At 33.6% G+C, this 27,382-nt stretch overlaps 1 protein-coding gene across 1 annotated transcript; it reads left to right on the top strand.

The window, feature by feature from the left end:
• Positions 1-1,568: 1,568 nt before the first annotated feature.
• On the top strand, positions 1,569-26,675 carry LOC124364456 (OCIA domain-containing protein 1). The gene is made up of 6 exons (XM_046819957.1): positions 1,569-1,768; positions 8,425-8,548; positions 10,647-10,836; positions 16,100-16,251; positions 18,744-18,858; positions 26,279-26,675. Exons 1-6 carry the CDS (start codon positions 1,718-1,720, stop codon positions 26,397-26,399), a joined length of 753 nt encoding a protein of 250 aa, XP_046675913.1. The 5' UTR covers positions 1,569-1,717; the 3' UTR covers positions 26,400-26,675.
• Positions 26,676-27,382: the final 707 nt, after the last annotated feature.

Raw genomic sequence — 27,382 nt, 5'->3', positions numbered from 1 at the left:
TAATCATCTCATTGTGACGAATTAAATGTAAATATTCGGTCTTTTCTGTTAATGTCCGACTTTAATCAATAGAGCATGTTTAATCCTATTCTGTAACATAACTACCATTCTAGTTTCTTTTGTTTGGCACTAGATAGCGCGCAATCTTAACGCTTTAGGGGATAATAGATTTTAGCGTTTGATGGCATATCTTCTCATAGACACAATCAAAGGTGATAGGCTGAGCGGGAGCAATATCAATGGCGGTAATCAATTGGGTGATGGAGAAGCGGTAAGCGATACCCCATGGGCGGTAGGTTGTTAAACCCGTCTTTGATGATAGCGTGGATTTGAAGTTTAAAACCAGGTATTATAACTTTCACAGTCAAATAAAGAAGGAAATAAATTTCACACTCATCTTTCAGTCCTTTGAAAAAAGTTGTTGTCAGTTTACAATAGAAACTTACGAAAATACTACGTAATTTAACTCTTCAGGATATATTTGAAGTATGTTCCACAGACTTGCTTAATAATTTATATTTAGCACTTTTAGAGTTAACATTGAGTAATATATACTTGGATTAAAGAGTATATAGATACCTAAGATTGAAAGTTAACCACAAACTAACTGGTAGAGATACAATAACGGTAGTTGCATTAAAATTTTGCTATTGTCTTTCTGTATTTAGCCAATGAAGTAAATATTTTTAAAATCCGACTTTTTATGTCAATAACAACAAGAAAGTGCTCTAGTTTTGGGCGCTTTATGTCATTTTAGAATTATACAAAGATTGTTATTTATAGTTACAATCTTAGGTTTTATTCTTGACCTGTCACATAGTGGCTCAAAGAAATTCATCATTGGTCAAGTTATAGATGCCATACAGTTATTGGCCGTTTAATTTTGTAATTCATTATTTGAAACGTTTAATTTTTAACACAGGTTTAATTGAGTATGTAGTTGTTAATGTATCGTAGCCGACGCCTGCTCGTTTGAACAGGCAAAACACCAAACTGTCCTAGGGGATATTGCTAAACACATTGACTTCTCTACTATACCCGCAGGCCTATATATGGTTATATACTTTCATTTATAGGTACACGACTCATGTCGCAGTGAAGATATCAAACACCAGTTAATGCAAAGAGATAGTCCAATAATTGCTGTAAGTGTCATTGCCACATAAAAGCTTTAGTCGTCTGATCTTCATTAGCTTTCCACAGAATACTTCAATAAGATATGCGCGCCTCAATAAAAGCGCCTAAAGTATTTAATTGTAGAAAGATGTGCATTTCTGAATTCATTTTCAGATTTTAATACGAATAGTCATTTGGCTTTCTAGTTCGTTCAGATATTTGTTCCAACTAATCATATTGTTCATAATATACAATGTATTGTCACTCTATAGGTGAACTATGCTGACTTTGAAGGACTCCAATCATATTAACCTTTGAAAGTCAGTCTTAACACTAGCCTACTAGTAAATTGCAATTTTGGTGTTTGAGCTGTTACTAGGAAGCTGTGATTTTCAACTTTTAATAAAATTATACCTCCATGGAAAAAGTTCACAGGCAAACATCTGTCATTGCTGCTAGCTCAGAGCTGTCGTCTTCTCTGTTTCAACTTCGGTCTTCGGTCATGCTCTCCTGTGTCATTTGTTAATAATTGAGGTTATAATTAGAAATACAAATTTATAGCCTAACTTTCAAGTTTGAAATTTATTAAAACTATTTCATCATGAATCCAGTTCATGCCGATCCTCTAGATCCCCAAAGGGCCCCACCAACTGTAAGTACTGTTATCAAAATATGCTTTATAGCCTACCTTTAAGCTTGTCAATAAACAAATTATATTTTTATTTAATTTGTGTACACAATTTTCATTTCAGAACTAATAAAAATTTGTCTAATTCTTTGGTTGAACTAAGTTGTAAATCAATTATTGTAAAGCAATTTAAGTCTAACATTTAATTATTATGCAACTCAAAAATAGTACAAAAAATAAATATTTTGTGAAGTTATGGTACCAAATCTCTAACTAGAATAGCAAATTACAGTGCCATTGGACATTGACAATATTTTCACTAATCTAAGTAAAGTTACAGGAAATCCCTGGCTAAAATACGTAGCTATCAGATAACTTTTTTCACTTTATAATTGAAAAAAATACACCAAACCTTCAATATACTTACTCTAAAATCTTTGTGATTTAAATACTGAACATTTATTTTCTGCATTGCAACATCAATCTTGGTTTGATTTATTTGTAGCTACTGCTAATAAGTTTTAAATTTTTTATAAGACTTAGGGTATGCATTGTTGTAACTTGTATTTGTGAATGATGCAATGGTCATTTCATGAACTTGGTTAACTCTTATATGCTGCCAAAATTACAAAATACTAATAACATTGGAAACAAATATTATAAAACTCTTATGATAAATAAGGGGGGAGGGGGGTACCCAAAAGTTGAACAGCGTGCAACTGTGAAATTTTGTTTCCTGATTGCTAAAAATGCTGTTGAAACGGTTTTAATGTTGAATACAGCCTACAAAGTTGTCACTACGGGAAAAACTTAAGTGTACAAGTGGTTTTCTTTGTTAAAAATGTTAATATGTCCATTGATGACACGCTTCGTTCCGGACGTCCATGAACTGCCCGAACACATGAAAATGTTCATAAAATTTTTAAATTGTGCTTTCAAAACGTCGACAGATCATTGATCAAATGACAGAGATTAGTGGGTTATTTTGGAGCTTGATTCAATAAATTTTATCTGAAGATTTATGAATGAGGAGTTTATGCCTCGTGTTCTGACTGATATTAAAAAAGAACGTTGAGTTGAAATATGTTGTGATATGAATGAATAGCTTGAAACCTATCCTGGCTTTGTTCAATTTTAAAACAGTTTCAATGGCATTTTACTGTTTTCATCAAACACTTTACACACCTGTTAAACTCTTCTTTTATCTCAGGGAATTGCCTGGAACAGTTAACAATTTTTTAAATAAGGTTTGTATGGAAACATGGATATAAAGTGATTCTGACAATTCATTGACTAATAGCACTGTTCCATCTATTTTTAAAAAAAGTAATGAAAATCCGCTTTAAATTACAGTAGGCCTATATTTAGAAAAAAGCTATTTTATAGGGAATTTCCGACACGCTTTTTGATCTGGAAAATTGATATTAACTGCTACAACTTATTTCATTGAAATAATTGATGCAATAGACAGAAATAGTATGGAATATAGCCTACATGAAACCTCGAATATAGGCTCGCAAAGAAACCTGTGCAGAAGCAAGTATCTAAGCAACCATGTGCAGGAGGGGCCCCCTCCAGTGGTGGGGAGTGGGACAAGCATTTCATCGTCTCTGTTTTATTATCTGTATGGATCGTGTCGCGCCATTTTGTTTACAATGCAGCTACTTTCCTATTCTATAAGTATATTGTATTTTTGTGTATAGGCCTATACAAGTGTAAAATATTAATTGAACAGATAATATAGACATATTCAGGGAGCTTGAGTTTTGGTGTGAGATTAGCTTCTGAGTGGCAGTGGTCAGGTCAGGGAATAGAGCAGTGGTGGTGATACTGGTAGAAGGCGGTATCACAGCGGCGGAGGGATATTTACCCGCACCCTGCGTGAACTAAAATCGCTCAGTGTCTTTTTGTGAGTGGTTTACCTACAACTATCTAAAAGAAAACAATTTGTAGAAATAGTTAATTTGAAATTCCATATTGCTCTTCTTCAAAACTAAGTTAAATATGATGTGCCACAAGGTTTTCGTTTTGAGACCACTTTTGTTTATTTTTATATCATTATAATATATTGCTCAATCTTATTACTAACTGAATATATTGTTTTCTGAATCCATGAAACTTAACTACTATCAATCCAAAAATAGTTCACCTACAATAGTACCATTAATTCCATAAATAGTTCAAAGTTTTAGGATTGGCAATAAAATCAAAAGAATATTCACTGATTTAATTACATTGAATTACAGAGCACTCGTAGAGAATATACTCCCTAAAAAGACTGCATGCCTGTTTCTGCGCATAGAGAGGATTTCCAATAACAGACACAGTGCAGTAACAGTGCAAATACTTATAACACTTAAACTATAAATAGCAAAAATTACTGAGATGTAAATAAAATATAGATGAGAAGAAGAACTATGAAATGTAATAATGATTTATAACACAATATTCAAGTTGAAGGACATGTTTAAAAAATTAGTGTTTTATTATTAATGTTTAACATTTTAAATAATTTATTAAAAATGATATTAAAATAATATTAGGCCCCATAATGGCCCCAAAATAATATTAGGAGCCTATTTTGTATTTTTTTAAATGATTAAAAATTAACCCTTATCGATAGCAACTTGAACTGGAATTCCCATGTAGATAAAGTTCTTACAAAATACTATCTAGACTATATGCTCAAAGTAGACTAAACATTTCTGAACTGTAATTTGTAAGAATGAAAAGATGGTCTATTTTTTATATATACACATTGAGCAATACCTTTTGCAATCTCTCTCTATAGAGTGAACTCAATTAATAAAATATATGCTATTCTGAAAGTACAAACAAAATCAATTAGAACAATTCTTAATCTCAGGTCGTTCAGTCAAAGAATATTTTGCATCTTAGTAATTATGACAATTTATGGATTATAAATTTATTAAACAATATTTTCAGTAAAGTATAGATTATAGTGTCAAAATTCAATGCTAGTAGGAAACAATCATCATTTTAAACACTAGACATCCTGGTGATTTGGCAACAGATTCTTACAGAACTGAATAGATATATTGTAAGAAACCATTGTACAAGGGCTTCAGGTTCTATAATATACTTCCTTCTGAAATAAAGGCAAAATGAACAATAAATAATTTCAAGTCTTATTAGAAGTATTCCAGATTGAGCTGATACCTTTATCTCTAGATGATCTTTTTGTGTATTGTACAATATAGACATTGATAGAAATTGGTAAGTCAGGTGGATAGGTTTTTGTATTACAACATACATATTACAATGCATTTGTTGCATTTTATTATATTTACTACACAAATTTAGTTTCTATTGTTTAATTTTAAGAATATATCATGTACACATTCTATGACATCATTCAATGTATGTTTCATAAACAGAATGAATAAAAATATTTGTGTTTAATACTTGTAATAATTTGGCCAATATATTTATGAGTAGGCATATTCATGCCATCTTATACTTGTCATATACGAGGTGTGTCCAAAAAGTATCCAACCTTGACGTCTGGCATGAACTGACGTTACTCGGCGGCAACGGCAATATGGTCCCCTTCAAAGTAATCCCCTCCACAAGCCACTACTTTATTCCAACGCTCCTCCCACTTCCGGAAACACTCCTTAAATTCATTTTGCGGAATGGCTAACAGGTCCTTCGTTGCATTTTGTTTTATTTGTTCAACATCGTCAAATGTTTTTCCTTTCAAAGGAATTTTTAATTTTGAAAATACCCAGAAGTCACAAGGAGCTATGTCAGGACTGTAGGGAGGTTGTCGTAGTTAGTTGATGTCGTGTTTGACCAAAAAACGCTGAATAAGATTTGAGAAATGAGCTGGCGCGTTGCCGTCCAGGATCCAGTTACAGTTTGTCCACAGTTCAGGTCGTTTTCTTCGCACTGCACCTCATAACTGCCTTAGGACCTCAAGATAATACTCCTTATTCACTGTCTGGCCTCTTGGAGCATATTTGTGATGAAAAACGCCGCCCTGGTAAAAAAAAACTGTCAGCATTGTCTTGACATTGCTTCGACTTTGTCTTGCTTTTTTCGGCCGTTGCTCTTCACGAGTTTTCCACTGTAAAGATTGAGCCTTTGTTTCAGGGTCGTAGCCATAAACCCATGACTCATCACCAGTAATAACTTTTTTAAATAGCCCTGGGTCACTTTTTATCAAATCCAGATTGTCCTGTGCGATTTTGGTAAAATTTAATGCAAATGCGCTGCTCAACACGTTCAGTCATATTGAAATGCGACGCACACACACGGTAGTACTGTAAGTAACAGAGCGCTGTGACTCACTGAGTGACCGGATCGTATTCAATGCCTTATATGGAAGGAGTAGGCTCGCCCCTACCCTCCAATAACCGGTTTGAGCTGGTTGGTTACGCCGCGGCCGCCTACTGGTCGGCGGTCGGATACTTTTTGGACAGACCTCGTATTCATATGATTATTATTATTTGATGTTTGTGACTTATTTAATAAGAATTTATAACTTACTTTAAGAAAAGAAATTTCATAATGAAACGTGTGAAAGTAAGACACACCTTTATTTTTCTGCATTATTCCTTGCCTCCATTTTAAATTTAGTAAGCATACAGTGTACCTTTTCATTACCAAGATAGGAATAGACTGTTATCTCAGAAGCCATGGTCAATTATTAACAAATTACTTACTTACTCTTACTCCCAGGGCCATTTATATCGGAGGTGATATTTAGCCGCACCAACAAAGCTCCTCCATCTTGAACGGTCCTCTGCATCTTCCTCTGAAGCGCCCACCTTCTCCATATCAGCCTTCGCTGGTTCCACCATCTCACTTTCGGTCTCCCACGGGGTCGTCTTCCTTTTGGGTTACCGTACATTACCCTCCTCAGTTTGCATTCCTCTTCTCTTCTCAAAACATGGCCTGCCCAACGGAGTCTTCTGCACTTTATTTCTCCTATTGTTAATTTGTTAATTAATAATGTAATTAACAAATTAACTATCTTAAATTATTGGAAAAGATATGAAACTTTTGAAATAGATGTAGCCTAGCCTAAATTTTGAACAAAATTAAAGAATGTGCAAAGAATTTTAAAATATTTGAATAACATTAAAAAAAATGTAAATAACAAATTAAGATAGTGAATGTTATTACTCTACTTCAAGGTCTAGACTAGACCAGAATCATGATGGAATGGTAAATTATTAGATAAATACACTATTTTGATTCAATACAAGGTAGTTAGTATGTTAAGTAACTAGCTTCTTTGAAGTTTCATATAAAATTTCAAGACTGTATGTCATTTTGTTGTTGAGCTATTCTGTAAAAGACAGACAAACAGGCAAGAAGTAATTTTGTCCGCTTCCTAAGTGATAGCAAAATACAATATTTCATATCTGTAGCTCAAATGTGTTCTCGAGATATCCTGTGGAGAGTTAGGCTTTGCTAACACTGAAATAAATCACATAAAGGGACGTATGCATAATCATCAAACTCTATATTACCTGTGATATTCATGCAAACTTTCAAGTTTATTAAGCTTAATTCATTATGAATAAATAAAGTTACGTAGCCCCGTCCTCAATCCACATTTTTTATTTAATTAATTACTAGTTTATAGCGCACTGTCTCATTGTCAAATCATTAATCATTAAACTGAATATTTAGTCTAAATTAATAAAATGATACATAACGTGAATAAATCACTCACACAATGAAGAAATAAGAAGTACAGTTTAATTTATATGCATGTTCGGCCTTGGACTGGAATTTACCTGTTCATTCATCCTGTACTTGTTCAATAATTCATTCTCAAGATATCCTGCAGAACTACTGAAGAGAAATGTTGTCAGCTCTCTGAATAATCTTGTAACAAAGTTGGATGTTTGACAATGAGTGGAAATTACAGATCCAGTTAGTGCATTTGGAATGAAATTGTCGTATAGCAAAATCTCTATCCAACATACGAGTTTTGTTATGACATACCCATGACAGAAATTCATTGTTACGGTTCCTAGTTTGTTACAGAGTACTCGATATTGCCTTGACAGCAAGTAGTTCTATAATTATATAGAAGGTCTTTGTTAAATCTATTGTTAGACTGCTAGTATTTTTTTACTTACAACTTCCTTTTATCGGTTGGAAAAGTTATGTTTTAAATAGAATAACATTAGAAATTTGACATGAATTGTGTGGTACATTTATTTTTATATATGGTAAATTTATTAGTATGTCCAGACATGCAATAATATGTTTAATTGGTTGAGCTTTAGCAAAGCTTAACACTCAGGAGGCAGGATAAATTTCTCTTCTGTGTCAACAAATTGAGCTATTGATTTAAAATTTTTAACTAAAAACATAATTTCTATAAAGACTAAATCACGTTTAATAATGGTGCATGTCTGTCTATAGGATTTGGATGAGTGTTAGCGAAGCTTATCACTTAGGGAGGTATCTCAAATAAAACTATGAATTAAAATATTTCAAAAAGCTCCATTTGTGGATAGGAAGTTCAAGTTTGATGGTAGTTCTCATTCCTACATGAGATGTACTTCATTGTATCCTCAATAAAGTCTGCTGCCCAATTCATGAACTGGTTTATTCTTATCTTGTATTATGTGCTAACAAAATGTTTCTTTTGAATTATTACTATTTCTTTCAGTAAGTTATTATTATTATTTCAGCCCTTCAAGATTTCACCCCAAGACCAAAGAGTCATCCAAGAGTGCAACCGAGAAGCGTTTTATCAGAGGTGTTTACCCTTGTGCACTGGGCTTGGTGGTCTTACATATCTGGCAACAAGAGCAGGTTCGTCAATATCTTTAATCTTGTAACTAAATAGGAAACATGATTGATTTCAGTATGTGCTAATATAGATTATACAGAGTGTCCCGTAACTCTCTCGACAAAGATATACCATGTTATTGCTCAGGTCAAGACAAACACATTTCACTATATGAACATGGGTCTCCTATGCTTAGTTTCCCATCTGTCTTAAGTATTTTACAAAATAATTAATTCCTTAAAATCTAATACATTAAATTATACAAAGTTGGCTCCAATTTTTGTGATAGCAAGGGAAGTTATTGAAAAACTATTATGAAATTGTCTTTAGTATTTTCAAAATGGCTAGCATTAAAACTTTTAAACTTTGAATATCTTAAAAACCAGTAATTTTTCTCAAGGGTTACAAGAATACCAGTTTTTAGAAGATTTTATCACAAATCGAATAACTCCAAAATGATTTAAATAAAATAATAAATAACTTATTTAGAGCAGATTTCCTGTGATAAGACATGGACTACGTTGAGGTTCTCAGCGAATAGCCAACAATACAAAAACTGAATAAACAACAGCTGAAGATTATATTTTAAGAAGTAATTTTTGATTATGTACAGTGTTAATGTACAGTGTATATGTACAGTGTTACGTGTGTTACCTACACATAACAAAACAAAAATTAGCCAATAAATAACAAAGTTGTTGATAACTTTGTGCAAATTGCTAAAAATGTCTTGGTGTTTCGGTTGATGTCTGTAAGGGTTAAAGTCTAAACATAAGGAAGTATTGTCTCTCTCGCCTGCTTGGACTAGAAGAGGCTGGAACAGAGCTAGCCTTCCCTTCTTCCACAGTGATATAACTGAGATAGTGTCCAGTATTCCTCCTCATTAGATTTAGATAGGAGGCAGCCCCTACATCCAACCTTACCCATCCTAAAATATCTTGTCACTTCAAAAGTAGTGCAATGGTCCCTTTAGCACTAAGTGAAATGAGGGGTTTCCGTATCTTCTTGTTCTAAGTGAGAAAAAAAACTGACAGTGAAAACATATAGACAACTTTTTATTATGGAAGTATTAATTTGCGCTATTGTTAACATATTATGTCTTTTATACCTGATCACTGTACACAAGTCCTGCCACACTCTTTACTGCATTTTCTAATGCTCTTTTTAATTTAGTTCTATAAAATTGAAGTCTTGTATGATATAGTATGGTCCACATGCAAGACCCTTCGTTTGTTAGAGATCCTATGAATTTGATTGCCTCATGATGAGGCCAACTGAAATAATAGAAAATAAGTATTTTAGTCTATAACATTTAGCAATTATTTGTTTCTATCTTTATTTTGTTACAATATAATATTATAGATATGCAGTAGCAATATAAAATAACAGGAAACATCTATATCATGCTGAAAGGTTGAGAATAGTATGATAATTCCTGTTATTTGCCACAATATTTTATTATTTGAATACATATCATGTATCAAATGGACATGCAAATAACTTCTTCTTAATTATTGTATATAAATACAAATCCATATTAAGTTTTTATATGAGAAAAAATCTGAGCTATGGAGAGGGCCTCAGGCCTTAGGCAAACAAAAATGTGTCTCTCCTTATACTTAAGGATGGACTAGGCTTCTAGATCTAAAACATGGCCTCCTTGGCAAATGCCCTTCCTCAAAAAAAAAGAAAGATCAAAAGTTTGTCTATAATATTTAAAAGATAGTGTAAACTACTTAACAGATAAACACTATAATCAATCTTAATGCCTAAAATTCAAAAAATTTTTAAGTTAACAAATTTGAATGGAGACCTAAATAAACAAAAGTAACTGGTTTATCAAATTGTTTGTAGTTGAACACCCTTAAATGCTTTAGAAACTCAATGAACCTATTTGAAACAGCCTGTATAAAAAATAAAAGTACATACTAACCACAAGAATTGTTAAAAGAGCTGTAATCCAAAGATTATAAGTTTGAAGACATTTCCCATTATATTGTGCTTCTAAAATGCAGTCCAATTTTCACTGTACTTAAACCAGTGCTGTTGCTATAAATTTAATCATATGTAACTGCCCAACCCTTTTTTTGTATTGATTTGATTTTGTTTTCTTATTTCCAGGATACTTGAAGGGACATGTAACGTGGGGTGCCGCACCAAAAATTATGGCAGCTGTATTTTTAGGTTATTTTGCTGGTAAGATATCCTATCAACATATATGTGCTGAGAAGCTGATGGCAATCCCTGACAGTCCTCTAGGTGCTGCACTGAGAGCCAGAAAACAACAGGGAGGTGGAGGGTTCCAGGATACGTAAGTATCATGTTTGTTGTGTGCTTCAAAAATGTATTTTTGGTAGTTACAAAACAGTGAAGAGTAGTTTTCTGAATTTGGAAGTTATAATATTCATTTCAGTAGTCTGCTACAAAGTATATTTTAGTTTCCAGAGACCTTAAGTGGGTTAAGTACGTATCCTGAAAAAGGGATTAGGCTATAGATAAAAAATAAGGGTTGAAAACAATTGATGTTGAAAATCTGTTTCTTATATATTTCTTGTCTTCCCAACTTTATATGTTTTTAATTAGTAAAGTTGCTTATTTACATTAAAAACTAGTAATCTAAAATTTGGGGAAATCTTTCTTAAATTTGAAGATTGAATTTTATAAAGTCCATCCATTGTGATTATTGTTTTAAAATGTAGGATACTCAATGTTCAGGCCTTATTGAAATCTAAATTTTTGACCACAGAGTTTTAATTTGGGCTTGGAAAGAATGTCTGTCTCAGTGACACTTGCAGCTTAATAAAACACTTTAGTGGTCAAACCTAGTGCTCAAAGTTAAAACTAGCCAGTCCTGTTGAATTAAGAAGGAAGAAAATGAAGCGTGACACTCACAACAATGTCTCTATTCCACAGTGTTCTTTTTATCTTGAGGTCTTCTTGGTGTATTATAACACAACAATATAATAAATGAATAGATAGTAGACTATTGAGATAATGAAAAAAGGTGCTAATACAAATCTAAAAAACTGAAAGATAAATCTAATCAAATTTGTTTTATAACAACTTTCAGAGATTTTGTGTACAGTAATAATGATAGTGAAATAATTATGATGATTATTTAGAATAGATAATTAAAAAAAAATAGTGATGTAAATGAGTACCGTAAAATGGGGTGAATAGCAACACTGGGGTGAATAGCAACAAAACTTTCCGAAAATCTTTTACAAAATGGTAGAAAGGCACAAAACTGATAATCCACCGCGGGATATTTTTTTTTGAAGCTGCAAACCTTGAAAGTTACAGGGAAAAATAACGTTGTTGTGTTGGCATCACTGTACTGCTGTGTATTGAAGACGACACATGTGCATTTAATAACCTCAACAATTGAATCTTTCTAAACTTCTCATGTAAGTACCAAACTAAGTTCTTTCATACAACCAAGTAGGTTTTTTTATTGTGCTAAAACATCTAAGAGATCAATTACAGGAGTTAACAAATCTATCTATTCTGAAACATGTTGTTCAATAATTTTTAGGTTATCATGTCGGATAATTTTAAATCACACGGGGTGAATAGAAACAGAGAATTGTTGTGTTTCTTTTCACCCCACGGATTACAAAATTAGATAGTAAGGTTATAAAATTATATATATACAATATTTTGTTGTTATTTTAGTGCTTGTTCACTGTCTCAGTTAGTATGGAGTTATATAGTATGCTTAAAAATTTAGGCTACTATGAATGTACTAAAAGTAACCAATTTTCAACAGGTCTAGGCCCAGGTAACCTAAATTAAATCTCAGTACCTACGGTACATATCTTTCTTCTCGTTTTAAGAACTGTGTAGTAATGTTTAACATATATTACGTATCGTACTGTACATATAACATACCCATGTGTGTATGTTTAACATATGTACGGTAACTTAAGAAACATTTTTTATGTTAGATATGAAACATATGTTTCAAGCACATTTTAAAAACAATTAGGTCTAATACAAATGTTTTTTTCCAGCATGCCGAGAAACTATATATCTCTCAACAAACATAAAAAACACTCGGCTGAAGACTTAAAAAGGGCTCTGAGTTTAATAAATGATGGTATGAGCTTAAGAGTAGCGGCAGATTGCTCTGGCATTCATTACAGTGTGCTTTATAGACACATTGAAGAAAGGTAGCGAGATGAAGAAGAAGGGGGACAAACTGTATTGTCAGAAGAGGAAGAAAAAATTATTGTTGACAGACTAAAAACAGTCGGTGAATGGGGTTACCCGATTGATTTCGATCACTCTACGGCTGTTGGTGAAAGAATATCTCGATAGGCGTGGAAAGACAGTGATCAAGTTTAAAGACAATCTTCCAGGAAAAGATTTTGTGTATTCGTTTCTACAACGCTACAAGCTCAATTATCTTTCCGAATGTGCCAAAACATCAAACGGTCTAGGGCAGCCGTAACACCTGAACTCATCAATGAGTATTTTGATAACTTGGAAGTCGAGTTAAAGGATGTCCCTAAATCACACATTGTTAACTACGATGAAACTAACCTGTGTGACGACCCTGGCCGAACAAAAGTAATAACAAGGAGGGGCTGCAAATATCCTGAAAGAGTAATGAACTCGACCAAAGCGTCAACTTCTGTGATGTTTGCTGCGTCAGGTGATGGAACCATATTACCACCATATGTGGTATATAAAGCTCAGCATCTTTACGACAGCTGGAGGGAAGGAGGTCCAGCCAACTCCCGGTATAATCGTACTAAAAGTGGATGGTTCGATTCCTTCTGTTTTTCAGATTGGGTTGAAACTGTGGCTTTACCTTACTTTAGACGGTTTGATGGTGTGAATATCTCATTGGGGACAACTTGTCCAGCCACCTGTCACTAGACGTTATAAAAAAATGCAACGAGAGCAAAGTTAAGTTTATCTTTATCTACCGAGCAACTCGACTCACATAACCCAACCACTAGACGTCGCATTTTTTTCGACCGCTTAAGATATCATGGCGCGCTATCCTCAAAGATTGGAAAAATGGGCCAGGTAGGTACGAGGCTACTGTCCCGAAAGATAAGTTCCCCAGCCTCTTAAAAAAAGTTTTTTGAGACTTGCAAACCTGAATTAACATTATATCAGGTTTCAAAAAGTGTGGAATAATCCCTATAAACCGCAAACCAGTGTTGGCAATGCTTCCAGGTTATGGCGTTTTCCGATAGCGCTGCAGTGAGTTCAGCCCAGTCGTCGGCTGGCAATACACCTGGTAACTGTATGTGAAAACACCTATTGAAGCAATTGATTCTTGTTTTCAAAGAGCTTTTGAAAAAATTGAGGCAAGGTGACTCCCCAAAACCGAGGAAGAAAAGAGTGAAGGTTTCGGTAGCAGCTGGAAGAGTGTCGGCATCCAAGATTTTGTTGAATGTCTGAAGATAATCCCGAAATAGTTGACCAAGCTGGGACTAGTACCGGTACCAGTACCGGAGTTAGAAAGGCAGGCACCAAGATTACAAAAAAAAAAAAACAAAAAAGAAGGCAACCCAACCATCATCGTCTGACAGTGACATGTCAGACTATTCTGTCCAAGACACAGACAAAGAATTAATCTTGTCATCTCCAGACGAAGAGTCAGAGTGTAGAGGAGCCCTTAAATACGCAATTGTCATTTCTTCCCGGAGATTTCGCTGTGGTAAAGGTCTATGGGAAAACTAAAGCCCACTTCAGACTATATGTTTGCCAAGTCAAAGATTATGAAGAAGGTGGTTACATCTGCCAGTTCTACAAAAAACAACCTTTTGCGAGAAAATTTGCTGTTACAGATGAAGACTCCTTCGTAAGCAAAATCGATGTTGTCCGTAAAACTTGGTGTTCCAATTGTTGCCCCAAGCACATCACGTTTTAACAATACCATTAGTTTTGATGATGAATCTCAGTGGACTGACATTATATTAAGTAGTAGAAGTCAATCAAAAACCTAGCTAATGTTTGCTGCTTGTTTTCTTTTGTACGGTAACTATTTTTTGTATTAATAAATTTTTACATGAAAAAGTGCATTTAAAAATCTGTTCCCATGTTTTTTTTATATTGTAAACATGTAAAAGGTCATAAAACAGTGTATTTCCATTCATCCCAACACTGGGAAATAGAAATATCTAGCAAAAACAACATATGTTTCTATTCACCCCTTTCCGTGGGGTGAATAGAAACAGTAACATTTTAATTTTTTTTTTTAATTTTTTTGGTGAAGGATATTTAAAAATAATTAATACTGCTTAATAGAAGAAGGCAAGACCGGAAAACTGAGGTAATTTTCACTGGTTTAGCATTAAATTTAATAACTGTTTTTTTTAGCTCCAAAGTTGAAAACTGTTGCTATTCACCCCATTTTACGGTATTTGATTAAGTGAAAGTAAACAAGAATTAGTAATTATAGTCATTTCACGGAGTGTTGAGTAATGGGCCTCCATCACTGCTTTGATGTGCTGTATGTTGCTTCACATACAGTCAACAGCAGTGCGAACTCAACTGCTTTAGCCTTTATATTGTTAGTAAATGTTTATTGTTATGAAAGGTGTATGATTTATGGAATGGCACAAAGGGCATCCTAGAATCTCCTAAGTTTCTAATATGATGCCATTTTAAACTATGGCTTTCAAGAAATCAAACCAAGCATAGATTATGGAGTCACATATGGAACCGAGAGCATTGTAGCAGTAAAAAGTTTGGATTATCCCAGGAGCACATTAACATGAAAAACGTGATAAAACTATACTGTAACAGAAAATATTACTTGTAATCTATATTTTATGTGTTATACAATTTCAGATAGTCATAAATAGAAATTACTTAATACAAATTTTTGTATTAAATTGAGAGAACAAAAAGTACAGTGTAGGACTGTAAAGTATAATAAAGCACTGAGCTTATAAATATTTCCTGTAACACTGAATTTCTTTACTCAATATAGAATAGAAAATTTGAATGTCATAAAACATGCATTTAAAGATGTTGTGCCAACCATAAAAGTGTAATGTTCTACTTAGCAGATGTTGCTACAATATTCCTCCATTTGTGAATCCATGAAATGTCCATTGGATTAAATGTGCAACTTTTTTAATATGCAGAAATGTATCTTGTTGAATACCTATGTTGTTTCTTCAACAACAAAAATGTATCTTTTGCATCTATACGTGATATTCATGTTGTGGGTTTGACGTCTTTATCATCAATATATCTTTTAATGTCTATTCACGCTACAGTTTCAATGATCTGGTTATCTGCACAAATTGTTTGTTAAATAAACTTTATGGTAAAACTAAGTACACAATTGCACTAACCGTATCTACTACCACCAGTCTACTGACACGCACAGATACTGCTAGTGAATGAATTGTCATTGGTAGGCTATGTCTTGTACGGATGCAACAGAAACATAATCAAATGCTGAAAAGTGAGCAAGGTCAGACTAAGCAAGGAGGAGGACCATAGAGGTCGAACTAGAGGGATTATTCTGTATAAATATTCTCACAGAGTGAAATACAGTTACTTATTGAAGTTGAAAGAACTATGTTATGTTTGTTGTACAGTTTAACACTAGACATGCCTGGCTACTCATTGCCTGAGGAGAGCTCCCCCGATGTGTACAGAGACGATTCTCCGCCCCGCACATTCACAGACTTGGACACAGACAGACCGTACAACCAGGGCCTGGATGACAACTTCCGTCTTAGTGTCGACTGTGGGTATCCATTACTAAGTAAAAAGTCACAATTTTAACAAATTTTAATATTTGGACATAAATAATTTTTACCCATTTAATATTAAAATGATGATAGTATTTTAACATTCTACGTGCAGCCCAAACATTTTTGTTGTACAGGCTGAACGAAACTAGAAAATGACAGCCTATTTGTTAAAGAATGTCTGTTGTCAGTGCAGGCTTTAAAATAAATTCTACTGTCAAGTCCAAAGCCTTTGGCCACATCTAATTTTTTCATTAAGAATTATTTTTAGATATTTTATTTTTATTCTTTAACCCTTTGAGTGCCACAGCGTTTTGCTATATGGTATGCATAAAATGCCGAGCGAAAATGCCTGATTCTGCAAGGGTCTGGTTAAAAATTCATAACAAATTTATTTATTGGTTTAATGTGTTAGGTTTTTGTTTTTTTTAGATAAATATATTTTCTTTATACATATAATACATTGATCACTTATTTAACGTTTTTATACAAATAAAAAAAATCATTAACAAAAACTTTATGAGCAAGAACATTTAGTTTTTTATTTTGACACAACTTAGTGTTATTGAAATATTTTATTTGTTCACTTTTAGTTATTCTATCTTATACTCCATTTAATTCTTTACAAAAAGACATATAAACATTTTTTATACTTATAAATAAAGTTTGGAAAATAAATATGAAAATATGAACTGTATGCTGACGACACAGTGCTGCTAACAGGAAAGAAAAACACAGAAGACCTGGAAATTGACTTATATATTGCACTGAATGTGGCTGCTGAATACTGCATAAAAAATGACCTTGTACTTAATGAGTCTAAGACAAAGCAGATTGTTCTGGGAAGAAACAGAGAGAAAGTCTCGGAACTCCCCAACATCACAGTGACCAGCGAAGTGAAGCATCTGGGGATCATCATAGATGAAAAGCTATCCTGTAATGGACACCTGGATAGGCTTTGTCAAAGACTGAGCTCAGCCATCTTTGTAATAAGGAGGATTAAGACCATCAGCACTCAAGCAGCCAGCAAAACCGCATACTATGCACTGTTTGAGTCACACCTAAGGTACGGCATTGTGGTCTGGGGAGGCTCAACAGCAAGAAATATACAGCGTGTACTGATCCTACAAAAGAAAGCCATAAGAACAATATCTGGGCTAGGCACAAGAGACAGCTGTAGACAGGCTTTTAAGGACTTAGGGATCCTCACAGCACCCTCCCTTTATATCCTAGAGACAATTCTTCATGCCTCTTCTCGAAACCTTCCAAGACACTATGATAGGCATGCTTACCAAACTAGAAATGCCACAAACTATACATTACCTCTACACAGGTCAGCACTCTATGAATCAAAGCCTACATACGCTGGAGCAAAATTTTTTTAACAACCTCCCAGAAGCACTGAAGAGTATCAGCCGCAATCTGCTTAAGAAGAGACTGACAACCTGGTTGCTGGACCAATCATTCTACAGCCTGGAGGAGTTCCTGAATTGGAGAGAACATTAACCACAACTGCCTAACCTGGAAACTATTATTGACAAATTGTAAAATGCTTATACTGTTTGACACCAATTCAGATCTTGATGATCTTGTATTAAGTTCTATCAATAAATCAACCACTACAAAACTAGAAATTTTCTAACCTAACCTAACACTCTGTGTATTGTCTACACTGATAATGCTTAAATCTAATGCCTGCAATACTACGTCTTCATTGTCAGCAATTTTTTTACGACTCATTGTTTATAACTATCACTGAACAAACACAAAAAACATAAAAACTATACAAACGTACTTAATAAAGTACTAGCCGCTTACGATTGCCGTAACTCGCGGCCAAGTCATTGTTCTGCTTACACACAGACTAGAACAACATACACAAACGAAATAATTTGAAGATACTAACACTACAAACCCATTTACACTTAAAAACTTTCAATATCATTTGTGAAATAAACAGCAGCGCAAACAAAACACGCTACGGCTCGTCCTCGTAGCGGTCGATTCTAAACTCGACTGCGCACTCACTTTACAACCGCTGTAAAAATCAGAATCTAACCAGAATGCTACAAAACCTACATCAAAAGTTACGTTGAAGCCTTTGGAATGTGTGTATAGTCATTGAGCCAATTTAGATAAATACTATATGAAATATAAGCGTTACTGCAGAAGTCGCTAACAGCGATTCTGGCATTTTTTGCATATAATGCGGGATCGCTGACAGCGATGCTCCGGCACTCAAAGGGTTAAGAATAAATATTTTTTATTTTTATAATATATTCTATTATAGATGACACCCATCCATACAAGGAAGAAAATAGTTTTAATGTTACAATTAAGTATGAGGCAAGTAGAAGGGAAACAGTTAGATACCCCAAACGGCTTTTGTGTTAAGTATGAATCATTGTTCAATTTATGTGTTATTATCTATTGGAACTTTGGATACTTAAAGACTGTACAATTTACATTAACAAATTTCATTACACAGCTCCCCAGCGGCCAGAAGATTTTATACTGCCTCCACAAGCATCGACTCAGAACTCCTATGATGAGTTGAGAAGAAAGAACAGGGAGGAGTTTGATAAGAAATCAAGGCCTTACAGGTCAGTTTAATTTGTTTTGTATTTTATCTTAATTAAAAACAGGTATTTACTTTTTTTGTTGTTGTATTCTTTATCCATAGAAGTAGGATTGACTATTTATTACTGGCTTAAATTAAAAGTAAACAAAAAAAATATTGAAGATACATTCCAATCGCTACTGAATTCCTCGTTGACCTTTTCAGGAACAGTTATTTTTGACTATCCTGACTCATGAGTAGCATTAAAGTGTGCAAAAGTTTGATCGTTTTAAATGAGCCTTTTAATTTTTCCATTACATTTAAAGTAGTAAAAGTTAATATTTGCAATAATACATTTTGTATTTAAAGATAAATAATTTTAAATCTCCTGTTTAAGTTTAACGTTATAAAAATTAAATAAAGACACTAAATTCTTTCAAAATTCAAAAGCAGTAATCTTTATATATAAAAGCCAAAGCCCTCACTCACTCACTCTTCACTAATTCTCCAAACTCCGAATATCATAGAAAATCTATATTTGGCAGACATATGCATCATGATTTAAATAGAAAAACTAAAGCATTGTCATAAACATCAAACGTCCGTGGAGGGGTCGAAATTAGGTTGCAATCCCTTGAAGAACTATATTTTATTTCTCAACCTATCAATGTTCTATAAAGACGAAAGTTGACACGTGTGTGTCTTTTGCTCTCACCAAACAAATAGATTTTTATGAGGAATAACCACATAAAGGGGAGGGGGATTGAAATACGTTCGCAACCCTTATAAAAACAATATTTTGGTTTTCCAACTTCTTGACGCCCTAGGAAGACGAAATTTAACACACACGTCTCATGACTTACAAAGAAAACCAAAACTTTTTCATGAAGATCAACCATCCATAGGAATTTAAAAAGATTGCAAATCCTAAAAAACTACTTTTTTTGTTTTTCAACTTCCCAATGGCTAGAACGATTTTTCAGTTGGTGTATAATGTACAGTCAACTGACGGTACTGGAAATACATTAGATCGGAAATGGATTACAATAGTTTGTAGTATTCACCTTTTTACTGAAGTAGACATAGGATTTCATCATATTACATCATAAGTTCTCTCGCTAAGATTCCTACGGAATTATTATTTCTGCACTCTGTCCTAAAATAGTTCGTGTTGCTGAAATTGTTGGACCTATTCAATCAAATATATGAAGAATGTTGCAGATAAATTTGTGTATTTTATTGGTGCTCGTAAAAACTGTTTAATTCTCTGATTTCAGAGTCGCAACCATTGCTCTTTAAACTTAAATTCAAATTGTTCTGAAGTGGATAAGGGATTGGACTATCTTCAGGGGATATTTTCAGGAGTGTTTAATATGGCATTTAAAAAAGTATATACTTTTTAATATCCTGCTACTCAACCTGTTATTCAATAGGAAATTGCATGCAAAGCATTTTACTCCAGAGATATCTGATTCTATAAAATGGAGCACTAGTTTGATACCAACAAAATAAGCAAACCCATTTAACTTGTGATCGTGATGATGTTAGAATTAAAGAAAGTGTTAATTTTTTGTAGAAAAGATGTTATAATATATCTATAGAGTTTTGCCCGCTAATCTTAACGTTTTAATGGCAGTTAATAAAAATGTGTAAATAATTTGTCCCAGAAAGTTGTGGTAAGTATTTATATAACATGTATATCTCTTCAAAAATTTTATAATCCCTCTTGTCCTACTTCCTGCAAGTTTTGCAGTGCATCATTCACTTTTGTTGGTTTTATTAGAACATCCATCTTTGTTGACCTCTCGTAGACAATTTGTTAAAACTTATCTTATACCCTCCAGATTACCATGTTGATGGTCTCCCTTCTGAGTTATAAAATTGGGTTGTAGGCCAAATGAGGTAAAGTTAATATGGTAAAGTTACCAACGGAGCTTGGTGCATTGTTGTAATGTATAAATGTGTTTCTGTCACAAATATCTTTTTGGACTTGTTACATCTTTTCTGCAACTGTTTACTAATCACGTTATATGTCAAAAAATACAATGAACATTTTGTGAAAAAATCACTATGATCATTCTGTCAATTTTTGGATAGGATACCTTAAGTGACCAAGGAATGCCATAGACTGGCACCTGCTTGCTGGATTTGAAGCTAGGGGCCTCTGGGTGGTGGGGCTAATAACGCATGAGTCCAATGCTGAGCATCGCATCGCTTATATTTAATTTCCATGATTATTAATTGTTTTATTATAAATCATTGTTATTCTTATTGTTTCGGAGAGTGGAAAATCTTCAAATTTATCTACAGGATTAAATTAAATAGGTATTGTGTCATGGGCACCATGCCTTAAATTGCGGCTCTTTTTCACTTGGATTCTGATCAAACCGTTCAGTCCAAAAAATTATAAAAATTGTTTTTACAAAATATGGTTTACTATCTCAAACTTTCCTGCTGACAAAACTCACATGACCAATAAATAAAAAAAAGTAGTAGGTGACTAACTATTTCATGTTCAAAATTTATGTGTAAACTTGTTTTGCTTGGAATTATATTTTTCTACCAAAGCATTATAAAAATATTCAATTTTGTTTATACCACCGCTGTGGTGATAATGTGGTGTTTAATAGTACAAAATATCAGAATTTTATCTCAACTCTGTGTGTTCTAACAGTGTTAATGAAATATGGTTAATTAAAACATAGGTTCCGCCGATGGGACCTACGAGTTGGTGTGGATTCTCTTTAGCTCTTATAAAGAGTTATGTATAGGGATTGCCAGTCTATAGTATTGCATTTTCAGTAAATAACTCATTCTATTCCACTTGCTGCTTGGTGCCAAAATTTAGGATCGAGTGCAATGGATATTTCATCACTCGTCACTACTATGTCTAAAATTAAGGCACTTTAACATATAGTATTTCTTTACGTAGTCAGTAAGAACTTGTACATCTTCCACATATGAGAATCCTGGGTTAAAATATGATGAACATCAAGCCACTTTCTCCAGATAATATGACATTCATTTATAATTTGTTGTTCAAGTTTCACTTTTGGAACAGTATGCCATCTATTTTTGATCTCCCAGCATTACATCATACAGAGTTTCTTTTACCTCTCAAAAATTTGGTTCTATAACATTGTTTCCTTTCTAAAGGATTTACCTATAAATTTTTAACATACAGGGTTTGTCCGGAAAGTAATAGGACTGATTTTCTTTTGCCGAGACTGTACTTCGGAGCGTGCGCGCAACGACTGGATTCGGTAGAGGGTGTTCCTAGCTAACGAACAAGCGGCTGGTCAGTTGTCTCCGAGCACCTGAAGAGTCAGAACAGGCATTTTCAAGTGACGTGTTTTTGTGAGTGGTGCAAGCTGAAAATGCAGCGTTCGTTAGAGAAGAGGTACACGATTAGATTCAGTGTGAAACTCGGTAAATCTGCGGCAGAGACATTTGATATAATCAAGCAGGCTTACCCAGATGTTGCTTTAGCAAGAAGTGGTGTGTTTCGGTGGCACCAGGCCTTTTTGGAGGGCCGGGAAGAGGTCGCTGATGAAGACCTTGCTGGAAGACCTTCGACTTCGACAAACACCGACAATGTGACTCGTGTGCGCAAAGTTTTGAACTCAAGACTGTCGACTAAGTATTCATTTAATTGCCCAGATGTTACATTTACCGAAATCTGTCGTTCATGAAATTGTGACGGAGCATTTGAACATGCGCAAAGTGTGTGCGAAGATGGTCCCCAAAAGTGCTCACTGGCGACCAGAAATTGCGGCTCACACACCGTCTTTCTTGTGAATAGCTACCTGACCAAGGCCGGCATCCCAACTCTTCCACAGCCGCCCTACAGCCCAGATGTGGCCCCCCCCCCAGACTTTTTTTGTTTTCTCGCCTAAAAAGGCAAGCATTTTGAGACGACAGAGGAGATATAAGCAGCTTGTACCGCGGCTCTCAAGGCTATTCCGGAGAATGGCTTCTGTGACGCCTTCAATGCTTGGAAATCGCGCTGGCAGCGCTGCATCGACGCAGAAGGAGCCTATCTTGAAAGTTTTTAAAGAATTGTAACGATTTGCTCAATACATTTTTTTTAATTGACTCAGTCCTATTACTTTCCGGACAAACCCTGTACTCACACTAAACATTATGTTTATAGTTGTTTAAGGAAATTTACACCCCCTGTCTAATATGGTAACCTAATCAAATTAACTACAATCATTAACAGTTTTATATTAATAGTTTAGTAAACTATTTACAGTAATACATACAATTACAGTTGGAGGAAATTAGCTGTCCTCTTAGGGCCCAAATACTACCCTTCCAACAAATAAACGCTGTCTGTGTGGCGGGTTGCGTTTACGTGCTAGCCGCTGAGATGAAGGCACAATAAAAGCTCTTTAACGACTTTAAACTCACGATTTCGATTTGCAGATTAGTATTGACAAATACGTTATTTTCAAAAACACATTAAACAACACTATAACAACTGAAAAACAAGGATAAGTCCTATTCTTGCTATTATTTGGTATTCTCTTATTATTTAATTCTGCCACAATCAGCACTGTCACAAAACAGACTGATTGTAGCGAGTGTGATGAGTTATTTGGGCCAATACGATTCCTGAAAGAAGGGCTTTAACCATGAGTCACAGGAAATGTTTTCGGGTCGCAGTGCATAATGCTACCCCGCCACCCCTCCCGCCTATCACCACACACTCAAGGTCACGCATGCAGCTAAAGTTCTCGAACTGTACTACTTACTGTATACTATTTGGATATTAAGCATGTCTCATCAAGATTCTCTAATGTTATTTTATTCATCTGAAAATTAAATCACTGGAATACATGTATTCTGGTCAGATATACTCTTAGTTATCATATATATAAATGAATGTTTATGTGTTTATCCTTTATGGAATCGTAAACTATTTGACCGATCATTATGAAAATTTGTATGTATATGTATTTTTCCACGAAGAAGGTTTCTATGCTATGTCTATTGATGTAACTCGCCTCCAGGTGGCGTTGCCAAAGATAATAGTTTTAAAAGCGCTTGCACATTATAAACTGCAATTACGAATCAGTTACGGATATTTAATAGCCAAATACTATTTGAAGGCGCTAAGTTATGATGTATACTTGTCTTGAAGATAAATTTCTGGTTGAACTTAAAGCTTGAGTGTTAGACCACTTTATAATAAAACACATGTACGTGTACAATGGCTATAAACATCTACAGATTTTCTTGATCGTGGCAACAAAGTAAACTCTACATCAGCGTTGGAGATATAATTTACTTGAGCCAGAAGTGCACATACATTGGTAACGCTTAGGAAAAGCCGTGGGAAACAGCTAGTTAGTGATAAAAGTGCTTTGAATTAAGATTTCCGAAAAGAAGGCCATTTAGAATCTCGTTTGATTAAATATGCATATTTCCACTTGTCCAATTTTAGATAGTTGAGGTAAGCCTAGAAACCCCTGAAGAAATGCTAATTATTTATTTAATTTACCAAACAATTGTATATACACCTCTAATTTTTACTATTTAATTATATACAATGTCATTTTATCAAGACTTATAAACTAGAGTATCACAAGTTTTGGGTTTAGGGCAATTCCATTTCAAAATCAAGACTCTCAATTTACCTTGCCATTTCAGAATTTACTAATATTTGGTATGCTCACATTAAGTGCTGAGAAATATGAAAAATATCTATATTTTAATTTTTATCTCAAACCATTTTAGAAATGCGGCTATGTGAAGTTTTCAAAAACTTATCAAAAAGACATGAGTAGACATTTCTGAAATTGCTTTAGGAGCCCTCCTAATTGACCGAGAGAGCTGGGAAAGTTCATTTAGCAGCATTTGTTATGCTCTTTCCAGTGATATATAATACAACATGATTTATAATAGAAACCATTTTATCAAAATTCATATAAATGTTTTAATTTAATAGAGTTAAAAAAAGTACATAAATTAAAATGTTTCATGGACACTTACTACTATTGTAAATCACACAGTAAAATATAAATATGGAATGAGAATGTAATTAATTTTTCACATGTAGCCTGTTTTAACTGAATAATAATACCAATCTTTTTTTAAAAATTGGTAGTTTTGATTTGAAGTTTTCCCAAAAAGTACATAATTAAAGTAGGTAATTTAAAATATTTCAATAAATGATTATTACTGTTGTAAATTAACTGTTTAAATATAAATAATGTTTTTACTGGGTTTATCGATACAAATAAAATAAGTGTATATATGCTTATTTTCATAATAGTTGTTTTGTATATAGCTAAAAGTAACAATACAATAGGTACTAATAATAAAAACAATCAAACATATATTCTGATAAAATTAAGTATTGAGTTCAATGTAGTATTTGCTCAAAAACGTTTTACATGTTAATGTAAAAAAAATTGATTTGATATTGGATTACATTACTTCCACCAAAATTGTGTGTTCTACAAGTGAAAGCACCCAATTTACTTTTGAGATAATATCCACAATCAACAACCACAGGATATCCTCACATCTAGAGTAGGATAATCATCTACCTGTGGTAGTAGATTGTGGACATTATCTCAAAAGTAAATTGGGTGCTTTCACTGGTAGAACACACAACCTTGGTGGAAGTAACATAATCCAAACCCAAAAGATATTTTTAAAAATGTATCTCTAAAAAAGACATTTTTATTAGAAATCTACTTTTATTGATGCTTAAAAAGAGTATTGTCACATTATATTTGATAAAATACAACTGTTTTGTATACATTTAGTACTCATTGTGTTGTTGCTTTTATCTACATACATAATAACTATTATTATAAAAAAAGCATATTATTATATAAACTATTTAATTCTTTAACAATGAACCCACTATAATCCAATATTTATGTTTTGCCAGTCAATTTATAGCAGTAATAATTATTTATTGAAATATTTAGTCCAAGTCTTCTTTAAATTATGTACTTTACAGAATAATTTCAAATTTAAAATACCAATTTTTAAAAGTAAGCATTATTATTCAGTAAAAACAAATTTTTTTTTTTTTATTTGATTGAGCATTGTAAACTAGTAAAAGTATACAGCACATTCAATTTAGCAGTAAATCATGCTACGGAATAAACAAATGCTCTTCAGATACTGCCATCATATTTTAAAGTTATATCAGAGGCATTGGAGCTTGTGATCTTTGACAGTTAAATTTTGTTGCATTGTTTTAAAATAAAATCTGAAATTAGAATGATAATAACTTCATTAAAATTATTACTTAATTATTTTAGGACTAGTTTCATGTTGATACACACCCCTAAACATGTTAGTAGTAATGAAGCAATTAAATTCAAAATTTTACATGAAAACAAAATTGGCCATTAATCTATACTATTCTCTATATAAGGTGAGATGTAACAGTCTGTATTAGTTATTGTGAGATAACTAATAAAGTTTGTACACAACAGGCCTGTGGAGGAAGCGCAGAGACAGTACCAACCTCCGCCACAACCGTCGACTCCCTCTGGTGGGGAACCATTCGACCGCTACAAGCCCACCAACATTTATGGAGATGTTTTTGAAAAATAATGAATGTAAAGTGGTTTATTATGAAAATTATTTTTAGTCTGTAAATATATTATTGTACACCCGTATCTGTATTGTTAATTAATTGTAACAAAATAAAAACATGTAGTATGTTTTCATTGTTTATCAATTATTAAACAGACTTATCCTGCATAGTTACAATATATTTCAATTTTGTCAAGAAATAAAATCATTCACAAAGAATAATAATATTATTATCCTACAACTTATTTGTGTAAAATGAATTTCTGAAAATACTAGTGTTGTTTTGGGTTTTAATTTGTTATTCATTTCTCATACCTTAATTTATCACCTATAATTTTGTAGTGAAGAAATAAACTCTACAAATAGCTATATCAAACCACAACAAATATTTTCAAGTAGTTTTAGTTAAAAAGATTTACAATTCTATATGATTTCCTATTTACTTTGAAAAAGGACACCTGTTGGATCACAGAAGTGTTTGTTTTTCATACATTCCTCTTTAAACTCATCCCATAATATTTTTACTTTTCCAATTTTTCTATCAAAGAGTTCTACATCTTCATTAGATTCACGGAGAGTTTTCTTGAGTTTGTCCAGCACCTGAGCGTCATACTTTTGTGTGAACTTGGGCTTGCCAAGAGCCCAGTAGTTAGCGATGGCCTCCCCTGCCTCTGAATCCTTCTGTCGCAGTTGCTCCAGCAGACTCTGCAAAACATCACAGTACTTGTCCAAGTGGTCATACAGCTTCTCACAGTATTCAGTGGTGGGCTCTGTTATCTGTGAGCAGATTATGTAGTCCAGGGAGTCTAAGTAGTCAGCTGTAGTGTACTTGTTACTAGCAGAGGGTGACACCAACACACTGAATATGCACCATAACATGGTTATCTTGCACTGATATCAGCTGTTAAATAACTCGGGATTGATGAGATCTAGAGATATCCACTCATTTGTGAAGCACTTATTAGTAATTTGCCACATCAATCAATATTGATGTCTATGTA

The sequence above is a fragment of the Homalodisca vitripennis genome, chromosome 1 (genome assembly GCF_021130785.1).
Source record: "Homalodisca vitripennis isolate AUS2020 chromosome 1, UT_GWSS_2.1, whole genome shotgun sequence".
Lineage (NCBI taxonomy): Eukaryota > Metazoa > Arthropoda > Insecta > Hemiptera > Cicadellidae > Homalodisca > Homalodisca vitripennis.
The sequence above is the reverse complement of the archived record's forward strand: the minus strand, read 5'-3'. Positions and strand labels throughout refer to the sequence as shown.